The sequence below is a fragment of the Juglans microcarpa x Juglans regia genome, chromosome 8D (assembly GCF_004785595.1).
Source record: "Juglans microcarpa x Juglans regia isolate MS1-56 chromosome 8D, Jm3101_v1.0, whole genome shotgun sequence".
Lineage (NCBI taxonomy): Eukaryota > Viridiplantae > Streptophyta > Magnoliopsida > Fagales > Juglandaceae > Juglans > Juglans microcarpa x Juglans regia.
The window spans coordinates 12,539,674-12,561,133 of record NC_054608.1 but is presented as its reverse complement, the minus strand read 5'-3'; the positions used below and the strand labels follow the sequence as shown (position 1 = coordinate 12,561,133).

Genomic DNA, 21,460 nt, shown 5'->3' with positions numbered 1-21,460 from the left:
AGGAAGTGGGGGTGATACCCGCACCATGCAGGGTGGGTTCACACTCCCCCCCCCCCCCCCCCCCAACGCCCGCGGCACCATGCAGGGTAAGGGTTTTCAACCCTGCCCCCTGCCCCAGTGCCAGGGGGTGTGGGATCGAAACCGCACCCCGCTGCCCAGCCCTATTAGGAAGTCTAGACCTTGTTGGGATGTCAAGGCAGTTTCATAAATATGAGTGTATGTGAATGGTGTAGAAACTTTTTTAAGATGATGGTTTTATAGTGTTTTAAAAGTGGTAGGACCCATTATAAAATATGTTTAAATATAAGAATGTTTTAGAGAAATTCTGAGGATGAAATAATAAATAATATGAAAATTTTATTTATTTATTTATATTTAAAAAAAAAGTTTTGGATTTTGTTACGATCCCACATCGACTAAGTATGTAATTGGTTGATGGTTTATAAGTCCTTAGGCACCTTTCCCTTGTAATCTAGTTTTCAAGGGTGAGTTTTACCTAGTGGGTTCATAACAAATGATATTAAAGCCACTCCATGTCTAAAGCCATGTTATGACGGTTGTGATCATGTGGCACAGGGGGTGATGCCGGCATGGCAGTATTCGCCCGGAGTTAGGAAAAAACTTAGCGCATAGCCAACCCATGTGAGCGCTGAGACCGTCGTGAACGTCGGTTGCGGAATATGGTGGTTGTTACGATCCCACATTGACCAAGTATGGGATTGGTTGATGGTTTATAAGCCTCTAAACATCCTTCTCTTGTAAGCTAATTTTCAAGGGTGAGTTCTACCTAGTGGATTCGTAATAGGTTTTGAATGTGAAATGAGTTTTTTTAATTAGTTTATTTTGAAGATGAATTTTTGAGTTTTGAATGTGAAAAAATGGATTTTTAACACCATAGATAATTGTACGTTCGGATATAAGGCCATCTTTGACTGAAACAATCTCCGACTTGAGTCTTACCATCCAAACAGGGCCTAAACAACCTGTTTATAATCCACTCGTGTTCAAGTCAGTCCAAGATGTCATAGTCGTATCACATATTCATGGGTGCAAACTGCTCCTTGCACCTGAAATTCACTTGACCCCCCTCAAGTCTGGCATGCATATGCTTGACTAATTTTCTAAATGAAATTGGTGTCAATAAGGGCTTACTCATATTTTGCATGGACAATGGTTTAAGGTTAAATCAATTTCTCCCCTTTAAAGGTTAAAAGGCTCCTCCCCCATCTTCCACTGGTTCCACCTCACACTGGCCTCCAGTTCCTGTGAGATGCTCTCTTTTTGTTTTGTAATTTCCTCTCTCAAAGAAGCATTAGAAGAGTAGTTCTGTGGTTTGAAGACATAATAAGCCCATTTGTTCACGCGTGTATACATACACACAAATACATATATAATTTCTTTGCAGATACTAAAAAGAGCAATACCAGAACACTAGCTCACTACCTGTTCGACAAAATTAGTCAAAGACCAAATATCATCCAATTTTACCCGTGCAACAAAGAATTAAAACAGGGTAAATGCAGCAAAGCCAGAGGCTCATACGCCTGTAGACCCGAACCCACCATCGCCTCTTGCAGTTGCATCCAAATCCTCAACCTCTGTGACTTCGGGGTCATTATCTTCTCAATTATCAACTGCGCGATCCTATCGCCAGCTTTCACCTCGAAATCAATGTCAGAATGGTTAAACAGTATGACTCCAACTGGACCTCTGTAGTCAGCATCGATCACGCCGGCACCCACATCAATCGAATGCTTCCACGCCAAGCCCGATCTCGGTGCTACAGATCCATAAGAACTCATTTCAATTAACAAGAGAAATATATCTGAGAAAGAAAATAAGAGAGATAGTGAGTGAAGCCTCACCTACGCGAGCATAGGTTCCTTCAGGAATTGCAATGCTCAGATCGGTTGGAACCAGGGCTTTTCCTCTTGCAGGCACCTTGACCTCCGTTGCACTGCACACAATATTGACAATGATTAAACGATCAGAATTAGCGACACATTTTCTCTTCTAGCTTTTGCATGAAACCAATGAAAAATAGCAGACTATTTACCTAGAGAGATCGTAGCCCGCAGAGAGAGGGGAGCCTCTGGAAGGTAAAACGGCTTTCTTGGAGAGCTTTTTCACCCTCAAGTATGAATTGGGCTCCCCTGGTATGAATGATAGATGCACAAGTAAAATCCAAATAATAACCACATCCTTCACATATATTGGAACTTCTACAAAATTTTCATGACTTCCAAAAAACATATAATATCACAAATTTTGTCACCTTCACGAATGGAGACATTATTCATTACTTTAAGATTTCAAATGAGCGGTGGCATAGAAAGAAAGGAAGGACCGGTCGGCATTTTGAAGATCGAGAAAGGACATTGGATGAACTTAAATGCCTCTTTTTCAATACTTTGTTCCTACAGACTGTAGCTATAGATTTCAATGGACTAATCTTTCATGATTTCCTTGTATCTACTACTATTTCTTAATTTCGTATACAACTCGCGTACTTGGGTATGCCTATTCTTTATTATTAATAAAATCTGATCTTTCCAATGCAAATGCTGAGTCACCAATCTCCTCGAGTTACAAGGAGAAAGGGACCATTCAGTGAGCAAGTAGAGATAACCGAAAGTACAAGGTTTTCCAAACAAAAATGTCAAATAAATAGCTTTTAACCATCAGGCCTTTGAATGTTTTAACTAAAGCATTTATCATAAACAATGTCAAAGCAAACTAGTTATTTCAGTCCTTCTTCCATGAACCAAACGGGGAGTTGCGCAAATGAAAAACGATAACAGAGAAATGCATTACCGAATATAAACAAGAACCCTGAGAACGAAACAAATACACAAAGCCCAAGCCAAATGTATACATTTTTTCCCACTAACCACAGTCGAGGCACTCAGTAGAGAAACTGAACACGAAAACCCCTTCGATTCGAAAGGAGATGAAATACCTTTGGAGATCTGCTGGGGAGGCGTGACGGAGAGGTGGTGTCGGGGATCGGAGCCGGTGCTGTCGGCCATGGATGATTGACAAGAGTTGCAGATAGAGAGAGGGAAACCCTTGCTTTGGATTGCGCCTTGAAGGAAGGAGGGAAAAAGAGAGAACACGACTGGAGGGGAGAGGGAAAACATAAAAATCCAAGGGGGTGTAGGTTAAGGGGAAGTTACTCATCAGCTCACGCTGGTACTAGGGATTGTTTGCTATATTCTCACGCGCTGTAATAACGAGTGGATATCACGAATCCGTGTTTGAGAACTAAGTAGATTGCTTTGACGTGTAGTATTCGCCGGTCTGTGTTTGGGAATTTGGAGGGAATGCCAATTATAGGATGGTGTGCAATACGCGCCAAAATGGGGCATGGCTCTTATAAATACGCTACTCTATTCATTTATGGAAAATACCAGTATACGACCGTTTATATATTTAATTTTTTTAATTAATTTTTTACTCAATAATTAAGAAAATAAATTTTAGTGTATTTATGCATTTTTTATTTTTTAAAAATATTTAAATATGTAAAAAAAAATATGAAAAAAAAAGAAACAAATAAAAATACAAATTTGTGCTGGGTGGCAACTAACATGACTCATTGATTCATTTATGACGCTAGTTATCATCTTAATTTTTCTCATCATCTCATAATGTGACATTATATAATTAGATATATTTATTATATTTTATTTGATGAATCTATCATCTAATGTCATATTATAAAATGATGAAAAATAAGATGATAAATAGATTTTTTCTTCATTTATTAGTCAATTCATTCGCAAATACAAAATTATAAATTATTATTATTATAAAATAAAATTTGTATAAAATTTAAACTTGTAGTCGAGCGAGTCGAGTCTTTGAATTATCGATTCAAATTGCTCGATAATAAAAATTATATGAAAGATAAAGAAAACCAGAAGATTATTAATATGTAGCTACGGATTATAGACTTATTACAAGCATTCTATATAATCTGTCTAATTACACTATCTAATTTGTTGATATATATTTATATATTACTTATGAAAGAAAATATATATTTATGTATTAGTTTTGCAATGGTGACACAGTATGTGCATAGTAATATACACATTATTCAAACAAAATATATCAACATTTCTTATATGGTTATATGAGATACTAATATATGAAACTATTAAGTCTTATATACTAACTATTATACATATTATAAAATATCTACTATAATTTAGTCGTTTTAAGTACTTAAGTAACTTACGGATAACTATGAACTCTATTCAATATATTGGTATAAGTAACTGTGTTACATGTAGAGAAATGATAGTTATAATCATGAGTATACAAACTCTGTATAATCACTTTAAAAAAAAAGTGAATACATACGGGATCCACATGAAAATAAATAAATATTTTTTTAATAGTAGACTCCAACTCTTTTTTTCAAAGCGACTATATACGCTTGTGCACTCCACGACTGTATGTAGCATTTGTTAGGTCTCAAGCATCTAGTTGGGTATGCTTTTTTGAATCTTCTTGTTTTACTTCTGCATCTTTTTTTTTTTTTTTTAAATATTTATGCATGTTCGTTTTCTTTCTACATGTTCAACAAAAACAACATATTTCTGCATCTTTGTTTCCATTTTCCCTTGTATGAATGCAGAAACAATCCCAATGCTAACCCAATGGATTTCAGAATTTGTTGTTTCATTTCTTTCGTTTAAAGACTTGATTTGGTTGTGGGTTTTTGGTTTGGAGAGAGAGAGAGAGAGGGAGGGAGTTGCCGTGAGAGATGGGTTCGTGCGTGGGGAAGGGGGAGGAGTTAGGGGTGGCTGGAAGAGTATGGGGTAGTCGCCGCAGGAAGGGTAGCTCGGTGGTGGTCGTGTAGTGGTGTGAGGACAGCATACGTCAGCGGTATGGTGGAAAAACCGTGTGAGACCCATTCGGGAGAGGGAGTTGCAGGGAGAAGAGGGCTGTCGTGGGGGCTTCGACGGAGGCTTGGGTCCATGGGATGGTCTCTGGCGAGAGAGGGAGCTACTGGTGGCCGACGATGGTTGGGTTGCGCACGACTAAGAAAGGGAAGAGAGAGAGAGAGAGGTGGGGGGCTACATACGGCTAAGGGAGGGAAATGGGCTGGGCTAACCAGACACATATGAATCATTGAAACCCAAAATTAATTAAAATAAAAACAAAAATATTTAATCATAAAGCAGACACATAATGGGTGACCCAGGTTTGTTCAATCTGGCATTTTTGAATAGATAAATATTTTTGCATAATTGGGTTTTAGATAGAAAGAAGAGTGTATTCTTGTTTTCAATTACCATATCATATACACAAACAGCCAAACAAAGCAAATGAGTGCTTAACTATGCAAATGAGAAGGAATTATTTTATTACACAACATAAAAGTAGAGAAAAATTGTTCATCTGATTCAAGTACTGGGAGAGTGTGGGAGTGAATAAATGTGAATGAAACAACAATAAGCATGTTGGTTTTGCAATGAAAATGTGCCTTTGGCATATTAAAAATGAGTCATGCTAGGCTGGGGCCTAGCAATGACCGCTGAGCGTGCCGCTTAGCACAAATTTGTATTTGTATTTTTTTCTTCTTTTTCTTTTCATATTTTTTTAACATATTTAAATATTTAAAAAAATACATCAATACATTACAAGCCACTTCCTTAATTATTAAGTAAAAATAAATAAAAAAAATTAAATACATGAGCGGTCAAAGTGAGGAGGCAAACTCATGCGACATACTAGCATTTTCCATTAAAAATACATGTAGTACACCATGTAACTGTAGGTTGCAACTTGAATGAGCTATATTATCCTCATTTACCTTAGTTTTTTTCTTGTACACTAGATGTTTATATTTTTGAACAATTTATTTTATAGTAATACAGGGCAAACGTACCTCGCACATAGCTCCATTGCTAGTATACATACATATATATATATATACACATATTCATATATAGATACATATTAAATGAGGTATATATATATATATATATATATAAACAATATATGATCAAGCTTTAATCAAGCTGAGTCGGGCATAAACCATAATGTCTTAATGAGTCTTAATTAAATTAAGTCGAGATTAATTGAGTATGTGTAATTTACTAATATAGTGGGTTTCCGCTTTCATGATGAGTTTTTTTTTTTTTTTCATGAGTCGAGCTTGGTTCAAATCTAATTGAACAAGTTCCAAGCAAACAATTGTAATACCTAATTCATTTATTTGAAGTTTGAAAATTGTAATTATCTGAAAATTATATGAGTATTTTCGCCTATTGATAGTCTTTTTTTAAATTGGAACTACATTCCGCATTATCTAAAAAAGCACGTTTGAGAAAATGATGATTTTCCTAAAACATACTTTTAGATTAAAAATTACTTTAATATGTAACATTCAAACAACCTAATTTTTTTTATTAGATAGCTTTTAAGATTATTTAAACAATTTTTAAAACTCTTAAAGCAATCCCACAGGCCTAAACAAATAAATATTAGAGATTCACTGCTAACTGAAACCACCTAATTACAAAAAGAATATACATATAAAAAGAATATACATAAGAAAACCCTTCTAAGAAAAAGCATAAAGCTCAAAATAGTTTGGTACAACAAGGGACACCACGTCCATACTAGCAAAAGAGCATGCAAAACAAGGACCAAAGGCCCAACCTAGAACAAATAAAGTCTTCAACTCAGCATGGGAAGGCTCCTCTGGACACAACCTACATGAGGGAACGTGCTACAAGGGATGAAACTCATCGACTCGAGAAACCCTCGAATAGTGTCCAACTCTTGAGTGCCTATCTGAGTAGTGGGCGTAATGTACAGGGGACCCTCGTTCCTCTGACATGAGGGATATTAACGAACCACCAAGGATACTAGCGAAGAGAAGGAAATCGGAAAATCACACCGCATTAATGTCACCATTACCTGAGCTACATGCCACATTAATGATGCCGCCGCAAAGCCACGCCACATTAAAGGACTCCGACAAATGGAACAATATGAAGGACACGGACTTCATGGGGGCAAACACGATCTGTCCCCCCTAGACTTATGGTATAAATAACAAGTCTCAGGTACGAGAAAACTCTCTATGACCCCTAGACTCTCATACTTATTTACAAACTTCCAAGAAAATTTACTAATTTTGGCATTAGAGACTCCCCTGGCCCTAAGGTCGCCCTCTCCTATCTGCTAACTTCTCATCTCTTGCAGGCCCAGTTCTAAAGACCTAAGTTGTAGGAGCCTGACTCAAAGACGTGCGAAACACGACTTTAACAATGGCACCATCAGTGGAATCATTATAGATCTTACGTGTATTTTACATACCTACGACAACCAGTTCCAGACAGCTCAGAAGAGACACGGAAGAAGCAATGAAAGCAAGACTAAAAAACATGGAGTATAGTCATGCTCCTAGTTCCACTAGTCCTGCTAGTTCGGTTTCGTTTGCTAGTCTTATTAAAAGCCAATGTCCTGAAACTGAATAATACTATTTCTAAGCAGAAAGAAGAAAAACCCCGCACCCTTACCCTTACGCCTAGGGAAAAGCTGCTTAAAATCACTAAACCAATTTGGTGGTGCTTGGAGACTACGTGTGAACGCCATAACTCATATATGCTTAAAAAATATCCTCATCATCGAAGGTACCAAAAGCCTCAATACCGTCAAGCTAGGGAGACAAAGCGGGATAGAGTCATTGGTCAACTCATTGGACTACTAATGGACTTGTTGAGACTGTAGCTTCGATTCCTCAGTATTCGCCTAATTCTTGTGTCCCTACCTAGGCAGATGTGTCCAATTCTTAGCTAGCCTAAATGTTGAATGGGTGACGAAGCTGACCGACGAGGTGCAAACGCTTCACAAAGAAAACGAGAAACTCAAAAACCTCAACAGGTTCAGGATGAGGAAGCAGAGTCCAACGACAGTGAGCACATGGGGTCTCGAAACACATAGGCTGGACCAAATAGGGAGGAGGAGCAAAAGAACATGCAGGACAAGCTTCGTAGCCCCAAAAGGAAGTATGAGGAGATCATAAAGAAGGTGGGTACATCATCATCAGTAGACCAACTGCTCACGAGCACTGGTCTATCCTACACGGAGGAAGTGATGGTTGTACCCTTACCACCAACGTTTAGGTTCCCGACCATGGAAATATACGACAGAGGAAGGGACCCTTTTGAGCACCTTAAAACTTTCAAGGCTCACATGACGTTGCATGTCTTCTTGGGCGAGGTGGTATGAAGAGCATTCTCGCTGACCTTGAAGGGGCCAGCATGAGTTTGGTTCATTTCTCTGACACCCAGATCCGTGGACAGTTTTGGCTAGCTAGCCAGACTATTTTTAACTCAGTTCAAGTCAAGTCGGCAGAGGCAGTGTCCAGCGGTGTACCTCCTCACCATCAAACAGGGGGAGAATGAGAGCCTAATGTCCTACCTGACCCAGTTCAACAGAGAGCGCATGACCATTAACGACCAAGACAAGAAGATAACCTTGGCGGCACTTTTGAGAGGGGTTTGTCGAGGATCCCAATTTATGGCTGAGCTGGCAAGGAGAACTCCTGTGACATTGTGGAAGTTTATGGATCAGGCCGACAACTTCATCAATGCCAACAACACTCTTCGAGCCCTGACGGAGTCGAGAGAAAATGAGTTGGAATGAGCAGAAAGGGAAGGGAAGGCCCCGGCCAAGGCTAAAACCCAAGAGGAGCCAGAGAAGAGTTCCCAAGACAGAAGGAGGGAGGAAACCTCGACAAGGGGACCGAGACCACGGTTCGATCGACCTACATTCACCATCCACGAGGCCAACACTTCCACTGCCCACAAAGAGGATGACCGGGGTATTGCATGCCATTACTGCACATACCATAGGTCCACAATAAAAGCTGCCAGCTGAGAGGTACCCTGACAACAAGAAGGGCCGACATGCAACGATCAGTAAGGGAAGATTAGAAGATAACGAGAGAAAGGAAAATGACAAAGATAGAAATAGCCAAACTTCATAGAAAAAGCCAGACAAAAATTGACGATCTAGCTGATAGCCTCCGCACGGCTCCCTCTCATTTCCAGCCAAGACAAAGGAGGGATAACTTCTACTAAGCCTTAGGCTTCGGACATTTGTGCAGCCGCCTCAGTCAAAGCGGGTGGACCTTTACAAGGACCAGAGCCGACTATAACATTCAGAAGGGAATCACCCTCCTTTAGGTGCTCTGCCTAGGTAGGCTGGTCATCATGCGAACTCCTCGGACTCAAGTCGACTATAACATTCATAAGGGAATCACCCTCCTCTTGGTGCTCTACCTGGGTAGGCAGGTCATCATACGGATTCCTCAAACCCGAGCTGACTACAACATCCAGAAGGGAGTCGCCTTTTGTGTTGCCCCCCATCTCGCACGGTTGCTGGAAGTAGCAGGTGTCGCCCCCTCATTAGCAGGGTCCAAACCTCCCGAGCAAGCGTCGACCTCGTCCACAAAGGAATAACTACCAACAACGGAGAGAGCTAAAGGAAGAGGAGAAACCCTCGGAGAGCGCTGCTCCTCGACAGCCCGCCTAGGGACCCCGACTGCAAAGATTCCTCGGAGTAGAGCATCTACTTCACCCATGGCTGGGAGCACACCAGCAGTACCACTCGGTAGGGGCAGAAAGGGGGAGCATCAACATGAGGGCCTCCCGCCGGGGTGTTCGAGGACTCCGAGGAAGAAGGTCCCATCGGCCCCTCCACTAGCATCACTGGGAGGGCATGACGGCAAACCTTAGGGGTAGCTGACACCCGCCTTAGAGGAATCAAGGCTCCAAAAGGGGGCCTACTATCGGCCCAGATACCTTCTAAGCGAGGTTTCTTCCCCTTGACTGATGGGGAAAGGTCTGAGGGATGCTATCAAGCAGGAGCGACCAGAGGCCGGGTAATAGTCACCCTGTCATCAAAGGGAACGTGGCTAAGGGGAGGCAAAAAAGGCTCTCCTCGGAAAGGAGGACTTCCGAGAAGACGCTATCAGGATTCTTTTGCACCCACTCTCGAACGACTGCAATGCGCCGCGCCTTATTAGAGGTAGTCGTCGGGCGCACCACCTTGTCTTCAAGAACCTTCCCCCAGTTCATCCGGATAGGGAACTAGCAGCGACTCACCTGACCCACTGGGAAATCCCACCCACGGCTAGATGACTCACTCAAAAATGAGTAGCACAAAGGCTATCTTAAGTGCAGGAGGGAGTCGTGTAATAATTAGGAATAAATTCCTAGATCGTCTACTTAGGAAAAGTTACTTAAAATCAAACTCGTTTAAAATTGTAAAAATATTCAGAAAGAGAAAAAAAAGTGGTGGTATGTGCAATGAATGGAAGAGTGCAACAAGAATAAAAAAGGCACTAGTCATGGCCTAGATTCATATATTTAGATTTTTTTTTTTCGTGTCGGGATGAAATGTAAAAGACTAACAAATTGAAATTAACAATTAAGGAACCAACTAAGCTAAACAATCTCAATTAATCAGAAAATTAATTAATAAAACCAAAATTATTTAAGTCCTAATTAATATTTAATCAATGTAATATGCAATGAAACTAAGAGATTAATAAAACTAAGCTAAGAATTAAACTAGATTAGAAAGTAATTGACAATATACAAACTGAAAATTGAAAAGCCCCAAAATCAAGATTCTATGGTTCATCCTTGTATTCAAATCACAAATTCTCAAAATCAATCCATAGCAATTGTAATCACTGTTAAACGAAAGTTTAAAAGAGTAAGAAAAATAACGGCATCAAACTTAAACATACTAAAAATAAAATATCCAAAATCAAATGATTCTAAATTAAAAATCTCAAAAATACACTATAAAATTCAGACTAAAATTAAATAGAGATTAGGGAAAGAAAAGAGCAAGCCAAATGAATGGAGATGAAAATGAAAAGCAGTAGAGGAGGCTGGAGAACTTGCAGTTTGGACCCCTCGAGATTCTTCAAGCCACCACGCTTTCTTTCTCTGTTTGCATCCGTCCCTAGCCTCCAAACGAAAAAGTCCCCAATAATAAAACTCGTGCCTCTTACGCAAAAGCCAAGTGAAAAAGAGCCCAAGCGTCTTTAGGTTTTTCTCCCTATTCAAAAGCCCTTGCTTTTTTCTTTTGGTGTTTTTTTTTTTTTTTACTTTTCTCATGCCTTTTTTTTTTTTCTTTTCTGAGTGGCGTGCGTGAGTTTTTTTCTTTTTGTTTTTCTTTCCGTGTGTGTTGCCTAGCGTGCAAAACTAAAAGAGCTTTGTGTTGCTTCCGTCCAAATTCCAAACACCAAGAGATTGTTGATGCCTTTTTTACTTGCATTTTTTACTTTTATTTTGCATTTCTTGGCTTGGAAAGAAAAATAAATAAAATAAACTAGAAATAAAATAAAATAAAATAAAGAGGAAGAATAGAATATAAAAAAATGTGTTGTGCTTGTGAAGAAAATATTGTCCAATTAAATCACAAGATATAAAATTAAGTATAATTATGTTATAAATCAATTTAAATCACAACTCGAATTTATTCATCTTAACCATTTTTTCATCTAATACCAATAATAATATAATGAAATAATTTAAATATATGGGTTCTAAATATATAAAATAAGCAATAACTCAGCTCAATCACCAGACACAAAGAAGAACTTCGTAGACCAGTCATTCACCTTCTGATACCTCGACTCCAGGTTAACAATGGCATGTATCGCCTTGAAGCTGAATATGTTCCCCTTCTGCTGTAACACCTCACAGTTGGTAAGGTTGGCATCGTCTGGGACAATTTCAGCAAAGTGCGGCACCAAATAATGTTGTAACAAATCAAAAGCCTTTTCAGATGCAGTTGAGAGGGGGCTAGGCCAAGGCGATCCAGCAAGTCGCGAACAAGGTGAGGGAAAGACCACAAGCCAAACGAAAGCATGGAATGAAACAGGGCCACTCATGTAGAATGACCCTCAACGTCGACGACACCCTCGTGTGGAACAGGGACCTCGAAGAGCACCGATTCTAGCACCTGGTAAGTGAGGGCCAACGAAACCAGCATCACTGCAAAGGCATTAGAACACCAACTGCTGCCCCTGAAAGATGGCCCAGCGTTGGTATCACCCCCACCAGAAGCCCTTGGTTGAGTGGATTTCTCATAAGCCTTCGACGTAGAAGTAGAATGTAGTAAAGGAAGGAAAGGAGAATAAGCAAAGGAATAAGAAGTTGGAAGAACAGGGATGGCAAGAGAGCTACAGCACGATGAAAAGATGTCATCTATATTATTGAAAAACGAGCCCACAAGAATGGAGGGAAACGTTACCAGGGTAACCAAATGACGAGAACCTCTTGGTAATAGCATACACGTCAGCAGAAGGACCCTGACCTCAACAACAAGATAGGTTCAAGTAATAATAATGAGTAATACTACATGCAGTCGTAGAGTATGCAAGCGTCATGCAGTCGTTTTAAAAAAGAATTGAGTCTACTATTAAAAAATTAATTTTTTTATGCGAGTCCATATTTATTCACTTTTTTTAAAGTAATTACACGGCGCTTGTGTACTCACGACTGCAACTATCATTTCTCAATAATAATTACCACTGTACTCATCTAGTGAGAATTAGCGTGGTAATTGTAAGGGGATTCCCCCCCCCCCCCCCCCCCCCCCAAAAAAAAAATCCCAGCAAGCCCGAGAATGGCAACCAAGGGAATAATGACCAAATGTCCAGCCTAGAACAAACAAAGTCTCCAACCCAGCTCATGGGAAGACTCATCTGGACGCAACTTGCATGAGGGAACGTGTTGCAGGGGATGAGACTCATCGACCCGAAAACCTCTCGAGTAGTGTCCAACTCTTGTGTGTCTATCCGAGTAGTGGGCGTAATGTACAGGGGACCCTCAATTCTCTGACAAGAGGGACATCAATAGACAACCAAGGATACTAGTGGAGAGAAGGAAATCGGAAAATCAAGCCGCATTAATGGCACCACTACTCAAGCTACATGCCACATTAATGTCGTCGCGACAAAACCACACAACATTAAAGGACTTTGATAAAGGAAACAGTACAAAGGACACAAGCATGTGGGAGTGTCTCCTATTTCTACTATAAATCTCTTTATTTGTTGTGCGCAGTAGGAGAAGATCCTTCCCTACCACACACATAGTGGAGGAGGATCTCCTTTGTCCCAAATGAGGAGAGGTATTTGTCTTTCAGATCCACTCATATTAATTCATTGTGATAGTATTGTTATTATTATTGATGGAGTATGAAGTCGCTATTATAATGGTAAATCTAGACCCATAAGAAGAATCACAATACAATGAGATTTTATTTGAGTAATGGTGTCATTAATTGGATTATGTGAAATCATTACAAATCTAGTGTGGTGCCCCATCCCTCATGAAAGACTAGGTGAGGTTCCGTGGTGCAAAGGATGATGGCCGATTGGTCAACACCCAGAAGAATTGTTAGGCTTGTAGTAATCTGGAGAGAAGTATACGTGTATGAAATTCAGTTTATGGCAATACAACGGAATATAACAAAACAAGTTGTAGTTACAACATAAGCAAGTATGTACCAGAAAATTAAGTTTCATACAAAAGGGGTTTCTCGCCCTTCATAACCTCAAAACATTACATTATCTAGGATACGTAGAGTTAGTCACCATAGGCGGCCAACTAAATTACAAATGAGCACTCGGCTCAGTAATGTACATCTTACAAAAAGCACAAGGTAGCTATGGCGGTTACTGGTGCTAAGATGGGCCTTAATCTCTTTTGTTAGGATGTTGGGTTTGGGTAGCGAGAATACCTGAGAAGTGTTAAGAATATTTGTGAATAGTAGTGAAAAAGTAATAATAAAATATAGTATAATAGTAAAACGTAGGTAAAAAGTAATGAATAATAGTAAAAGTAGGTGAAAAGTAATAATAAAGTAAAAAATAGCAGTGAGAGTATTTGAGAGTACTTGATGTACTCTCGTTAGCCAGTTAAGGCTGCGGGAGTGACTCCTTTTCCTCAGGCGTCATGCTAGGGTCTAAACCTGCATCAAAGTCTATGGTCCTGAGAACGAAATCATAGGTATGTTAGGCAACTATGAAAAGATCGTTAATGAAAGATAATGATATCGAAGATGCTATGAAAACATTTCATTTAAATACTAGAAGAACACATATACTCGTGGGGAGGTATCACCCTCTCTCTTGCATCTATGTGCGAAAACTTGGTGAGGAATCACCCTCTTGGGACGTAGCCATTCTTTATGCAAATAGCTAAAATCTCAATAGTACTATTATGGCGAGGAGTTACCCATCTCCATGTAATAGAAAACCTGTAAAAACTAGTATTCGACATTTTTCAGCCAAGTATCATTCTTTGCTCATAGGCATTCATTTGCCACATAGGCCCTCAATTGCTCATAGGCACACACTCTTGCTCATAGGCACACGCTTGCTCATAGGCATACATTGAAACTTGTTATTCCAGGGATGCTGCTCTACTCGACCGACCGCAACCAACTAGAAGACACAAACACGTGATATGCTGGGGGATCCCACATCCCAACTATCAGGTGAGGCCAAGCACAACATTGTTCCACCCGACTCCTCACGAGACATTCTCCTTCTCGTGTGATGTAAGTGGTAACGCTTTGCCAAATGGTCCCGGATAATTCTCCATCCATACCATGAATGTAGACTCATGCTAACTCCACAAACATTCTCACACACACACACGTCGGTATCCAGGGTTCCTACACTAGGTCTTATCATCAGTTGCAGAAAACAGTTGTAGAAAACAATGAAAACATCGAAAATCAGCGAGTAAATATAGTTAGAAACATGGTACTTGAAATATTTATTAATGCTTGTAGAAAGGGGGAGAAGATTACATAAATAATGCAATGCCTCTCACACACGACATTCACCCCACATTACCCACTATTTTCTTAGAAGCTAATCTATCTTCCTATGCGAAAGCTCTCTTGTCGTCTCTTTGCTCCTTGTTTTCCTCAACAATCACCTTCTCGAGCTCTTTAGTTAATAAGGTCCCAAAAGTGAGATATTTTAAATAGAGTGGAAATGTGAGATATCTTTTCTGATGTATCTTTGACTCCAAATATGCTTTAATACGAGTCTTTCATCATTGTCTTATCATACTGCAGGATGACAGAGACAGGTGACCAAAGTATGATCCACACACCCTACATTATGCCAACTCCTTAGTCCTTTCTTGAAAGAGAATTCTTCACGTAGCATCGGGCCATACTTTTGGGTCCTGACGACATGACTTGTCACGTCTTCACCTTTCATTGAGGAGCCACTCCGAATGTGAACTCTCAAATGGAGTGTGGGCTTTTGCCCACGTTGCTAACAGTTCTCTAAACTCTTCCGTGTTATCTCGCAAAGTTCCCATGTATGGTTGGGTTAGTCTTTAACTGTAACTCCTCTTTGGCGAGTGATCCTTCCTCGCCTTGGACGGATAACTCGTATCTCGCCCGAGCTCATTAGTCCTTTCAACCTCTCATTCTCGTCCTCTTGGGAGAAAAATTCTCTAGCTCATCGGTCGTGGCCGAGTTCCTCATCTCTACCTCGTTCTTGGACATGTCAGCCTAATTCCCACAAGGCGCTTGCTCGCCCAGATGTTAGACTAGCTGCACTCGATGTCTCCTATTGTTGATTCCTTAGACCATTGGAGTGTTTCTCGTATTTGCCTTTCCTTCAACTCCACAAATGGTCTGTCCTCTTTCGTGTTAAGTAGGGCCCTCACATCTAGTAACCAAGTCTTTGACAAGATAAATGGACTAGAACACATTGAGGAAAAGGTAATTAACTCCACAAAATCATGAGCCACATATAAGGATACCCAATTTGGAGATCAAAGAACCTAAGAATCCGGTTCTTTGAGAAGAATGAATCATTTGGTGGATGTAAGAAAGATACTATTAACTTTATTTGGTAGTTTTCTCATTTGTATAGTGTGAGTCCATTTATCGTTTAATGTTTGAAGAGGATAAGTCTTTTTCTGAAAACCTCTTAAATGAAAATTTGTAACTCATATAAGTAGGGTGTCAGAATTATAGAAACCTCCTTGAAAAAACTTCACCTATATGAGTGTGGGAGTGAGTCCACACCCTATGAGAATTGAATTTATTCTCAAATACACTCATAAAATTGAGATTAGCATAAGGTATAACGTGTTGGCTAGTAAAGCTTACGTGAATACCTAGCTTCTATTTGTGAGCAGTAACTCTTTACTTCCCTTAAAAAGTCCTCTGTTTGACTTCAGCAAGTCTCCTAATATCTAGAGTAATTTATGTGTACTTATATTGGTAATAAATATATAGCATTTATAGTCCCATGGTTTTTTGTTTCTATTATTGCCCTCCGTCTGGATATCCCATACTGCTTCTCATTGGGTTAAGTATTTGTACAGGTATACTTAAAGAGCATATTTTGGTAACGAGATGATATAAGAATTTTGTAAATAATGGTAAAGGATTTGAGTTAAGATATTTTATTGAGTTTTAGGAAATGAAAGTAAAAAAATTGAATAAAAATATCTAAAAGTCAAAATATTGTTATAATATATTTTTTTTAATATAATTTTTATTTTGAAATTTGAAAAATCTGTATTGTTTTTTATGTTTTGTTTGGAAGTTTGAGAAAGTTGTAATGATTAGGTAATGATTAGATGAGAAAGTTACAGATTTGAAATTGAAAAGTATTTGTGTTTGAGTATGGTGTAACCAGTTCGATTCGGTCCCATTTTGGAGAAATTTTAGAACTGAATTGGTATATACTAGTTTTGAAAATTTAAGAACTGATACGGACCAATTCATCACCGAAATTGAAACTTTTGATTTTTTCGATTTTGGTCCGATCCGGTCCAGTTTTTCAGGTTACCATTTACACGCGTGACACTATATAAGTTTAATATTATATTTTTTTTAATACTAAACTTAATTTTGAGAACTTAGTATTTATTATTAACAATTACTAATTAATTATGTCCAATTATACTAGTATAGTATAAGTAGTGTTTAACTTATTAGTGAGATTAATAAACTTTAGTATCTAATTATACTAGTATATTAATTTTATGCTATAATATTAATAGACTTGAATAATAAAGTTAGAATTTCATATTATATTAATTAAAAATTTAGCATATAATATATGTAATAATATAAAAATTACATATAATATAAAAAATAAAAACTATATATATATATATATACCGATCCCGTTTGATTTAAACTAGTTTTTAAAATATGAAAACAAGTACTGCATTTTTAAGAACCGGAACCGTACTAGATCGAACTCACAGTCCGATTCGGTTCAACTAGTTTTTCAATTTTTCATACATACCTATATTTGAGTTATATTTGTGAACGAAATTATGAAAAATTTCGATATGAGAAGATTTGACAACTTATCTTATCAGCATGAACCAGGATAATAAGAAAAAATGGCCGTCATTTGCTATAGAGAAAATCTTCCTTACATTTTGTTTTGAATTATCATGACAAGGTCATGTGGAATATGCGAAAAAGATGGAGTGTCATTGGTAGAATTGTTGTGGCAGACCCAATTGAAGATGATCGATATTATTTATACCTCCTAGTAAACCTTATTAGACGGCCATCATTGTTTGAATTACAAAACATAGTTGGTAGAGTAATGGCTTCTTCATTTCGCAAGGCCGCTTCTTTGTATAGCCCTTTAGAAACACATAATGTTTTGGTGAAAGAATAAAGCCCGTTTAGATATAGAAATAGTTTTATTTCATCATTACAATTTTTTTAAATTTCTATATAAAATATAATAAACAATTTAACTTTTTTAAATCTCAAAACAATAATAATATTAAAAATAATATTCTAATAATATTTTATTTAATTTTTAATATTTATATAAAATTATCTCATCTCATCTCACTGTCCAAACAGAGTCTAATTCTATTTGAAGTCGTTATACGTGCTTCTTTTATATTGCTCCCATAATACCCTTGGATTAGTCAAATTGCAATAGATCAAGATTGTTGTGAACAATATTCTTAAATTATAAGGCGTTTTATATGAAAGAAACCTATTTGAGACATTTTACCAAAGAATAGTACTGAAAGTCTTTACGCTAAACATTATCTACGTTACATAATTTGAATTATTCTTCTACAATTATTCTTAGAAGACGAGTTTTACAAAGTATAGTTTATATCCTTGAAATTAATGGGAAGGAATATCAACGTTTATCGATTGGTTAATCAACGCATATACCTTGAAAATGGAAATGCACGAGGACCAATTATTCTTATTTGTTTTTAGAGATGAGATGAGATGAGTTGATATTAAAGTTAAAATGTTGAATAAAATATTGTTAAAATATATTTTTTAATATTATTTTTATTTTGAGATTTGAAAAAGTTGAATTGTTTATTTTATTTTGTGTGAAAATTTGAAAAAGTTGTAATGATGAGATGAGATGTTTTCAAAATTTTGGGTTTTAAGCTATGTTTGGGTAGTGAAAATATCTTAGAAGTGTTGAGAATGTTTGTGAATAGTTATAAGTAGAGATTGAAGTGAGTTTGTGGGTCCCATTGAGAATATTTTGAGTTGTTTGGATATGTGAAGTATGTTGAGTTGTTGACTTTTGGATAGGTAGTTGAAAAAGGTGTGGGTCCCATAAATATTATAGTGATTTTATTTTTAGTAATAAATATTATAGTAATTTTATTATAGTGATTTTATAATATTAATAAATATTGTAGTGATTTTATTTTATTTTTATATATAATAATGATAAATATTATAATGATTTTATTTTTAATTTATATATAATAGTGATAAATATTATAGTGATTTTATTTTTAGTAATAAATATTATAGTAATTTTATTATAGTGATTTTATAATATTAATAAATATTGTAGTGATTTTATTTTATTTTTATATATAATAATGATAAATATTATAATGATTTTATTTTTAATTTATATATAATAGTGATAAATATTATAATGATTTTATTTTTATATATATAATAGTGATAAATATTATAGTAATTTTATTTTTTATTTATATATTATAGTGATTTTATTTTTTATTTATATTTAATAGTGATAAATATTATAGTGATTTTATTTTTTATTTATATTTAATAGTGATAAATATCATAGTGATTTTATTTTTTATTTATATATAATAGTGATAAATATTATAATGATTTTATTTTTATATATATAATAGTGATAAATATTATAGTAATTTTATTTTTTATTTATATATTATAGTGATTTTATTTTTTATTTATATTTAATAGTGATAAATATTATAGTGATTTTATTTATATATAATAGTGATAAATATTATAGTGATTTTATTTTTTATTTATATATAATAATGATAAATATTATTGATTTTAATTTTTATTTATATATAATAGTAATAAATATTATAGTGATTTTATTTTTTATTTATATTTAATAGTGATAAATATTATAGTGATTTTTAGAAAGATTTTGGTATGAAGATGGTTCATTGCGTTTGGCATGTGGAGTATTTCTAATAGTACGAGAATACTTGAAAAGTATTGAGGTATGTTGGCTACCCAAACGTAGCCTTAGTCTTAAAAGCAAACCAAGCCGAAATAAGTCTTAAGAGTTTCTCAATATTGAATAAGGAAATGTGTAGGATGACATACTTGAGAGGGTCTTGAAATACATATATCTAGGTCTTTATTTATTGATGAGCCAAGTGGTATTGGGAAGACGTTTTTAAATAGGGTTATTTCTAAAGTTGCGATTAGGTAGTGAGATGATCTCAGATATTCTATAAATAGTAATAAAAAAAGTAAAAAAGTAATAATAAAATATAGAATAGTAGTGAAAAATAATTAAAAATAAGTAAAAAATAATGATAAAATAATGAATAGTACTACCCAAACGGAGCCTTAGTGGCTAGATCAAAATATTTTATTACTCTTACCATTGCATATTTAAGTGTGGCTGCACTCATATTATAAAGAATAATGTTATTTGAAAGCCTTTATACCTTACATCATTCATATGAGATAATTTAATTTGTAATTTTAAAATTTATAATCCAAATCAAATTATACCATGTGGATTATATGTGGTGTAAATGTTTCGAATATAATTATTCATATAATAAGAGGCCGAGCAACACATTTTCAATTCAAAATACCTCCTGATTTCAATAAGTTTTAAATTTTAAAATTTATCTTTTAAATTAAATTATACCACGTAAATAATGTGTGATGCAAATATCTTAAAATATAATTATTTATATTAAAAGAGGCTGAGAAACACATTTCCAATTTAAAATACCGCAAGCTTTATTTCGATAAGCTTACAACATGTTCAGCAAGCAAACAAAGTGGTATGGTCAATTGTTACGAATGGTGATTAATTATACACATGGTGGTTCCACATGTCTTATTAAAAAATAAAAAATATATATATCCAAAACAAGATAACATCAGAAAAAAAGAAGAAGATAAAAACTGAAACTCTAAGGTGTGGTTTGAATTCAGAGATGAGTTGAAATGTGTTGAGATGGTTTATGAATAGTAGAATAAAAGTTAAATTATTTATTATATTTTGTGTGAGAATTTGGGAAAGTTGTTTTGGAATTTGAAAAAGTTGAATTGTTTATTATATTTTGTGTAGAAATTTGAAAAAGTTATGATGATGAGATGAGATGAGTTGATGTATATTTTGAATGCAAATGAAGCCTTAGGTTTCCTCTGTCATTTTTATGTTTTTATTTTTTAATAAATCACGTGGCACCACATGGTAATATCATATCAATGGGGGCAAAGTGAGCAGTATATTTGAATAGACATTATAACATTACTCTTAATTATATGAGATAAGAAACCAATGCCAAAGAGACAAATAATCGAAGCCTTTGTTAAACTCTCACAAGAAATGATTAAATCGAATTATCTTTTGGTGGTAAGATTATTGTGTTTGGTGTTGATTTCCGTCGGGTATTACCCATCGGTCGTGAAAATGGAGAAAAATTTGCGAAGTGTTTTACATGGTGTTGTTTTAAAAAGTTATAAAACTTAGTGTTTAAAAGAAATAAAAAAAAAAAACAAATTTAGAGTATTAGATGAGATAAGTTGAGATCAATTCTGAATCAAAACAACCCCTAATAGATTGTTTGGAAATCATAACTCGTCTCAAATCATCTCAAAATGTATTATAATTTTCTTCTCAAATATCACTCAAATACAAAACAAAAAAAAATAATTTAATTTTTTCAAATCCCAAAACAAAAAAAAATATTAAAAAATTATATTCTACCAATAATTTGATTTTATAATATCTATTATTCAACTTTTTTTCTATTCTTTCCCAAAACCCAATAAAATCTTAGCGCAAACCATTTCACTGCTATTCACAAACCATTTTACTGCTATTCATAAAATTCTCATCTTATCTCATTCTCCA

General features: G+C 35.9%; 1 protein-coding gene across 1 annotated transcript; it reads right to left on the bottom strand.

Moving 5' to 3' along the window:
- Nucleotides 1–1,329: 1,329 nt before the first annotated feature.
- Nucleotides 1,330–3,155, bottom strand: LOC121243732 (deoxyuridine 5'-triphosphate nucleotidohydrolase). Its single transcript, XM_041141865.1, is given in 6 exon segments — nt 1,330–1,613; nt 1,616–1,780; nt 1,866–1,957; nt 2,057–2,153; nt 2,738–2,776; nt 2,960–3,155. Coding segments are annotated over 6 exon segments (651 nt in total). The 5' UTR covers nt 3,141–3,155; the 3' UTR covers nt 1,330–1,536.
- Nucleotides 3,156–21,460: the final 18,305 nt, after the last annotated feature.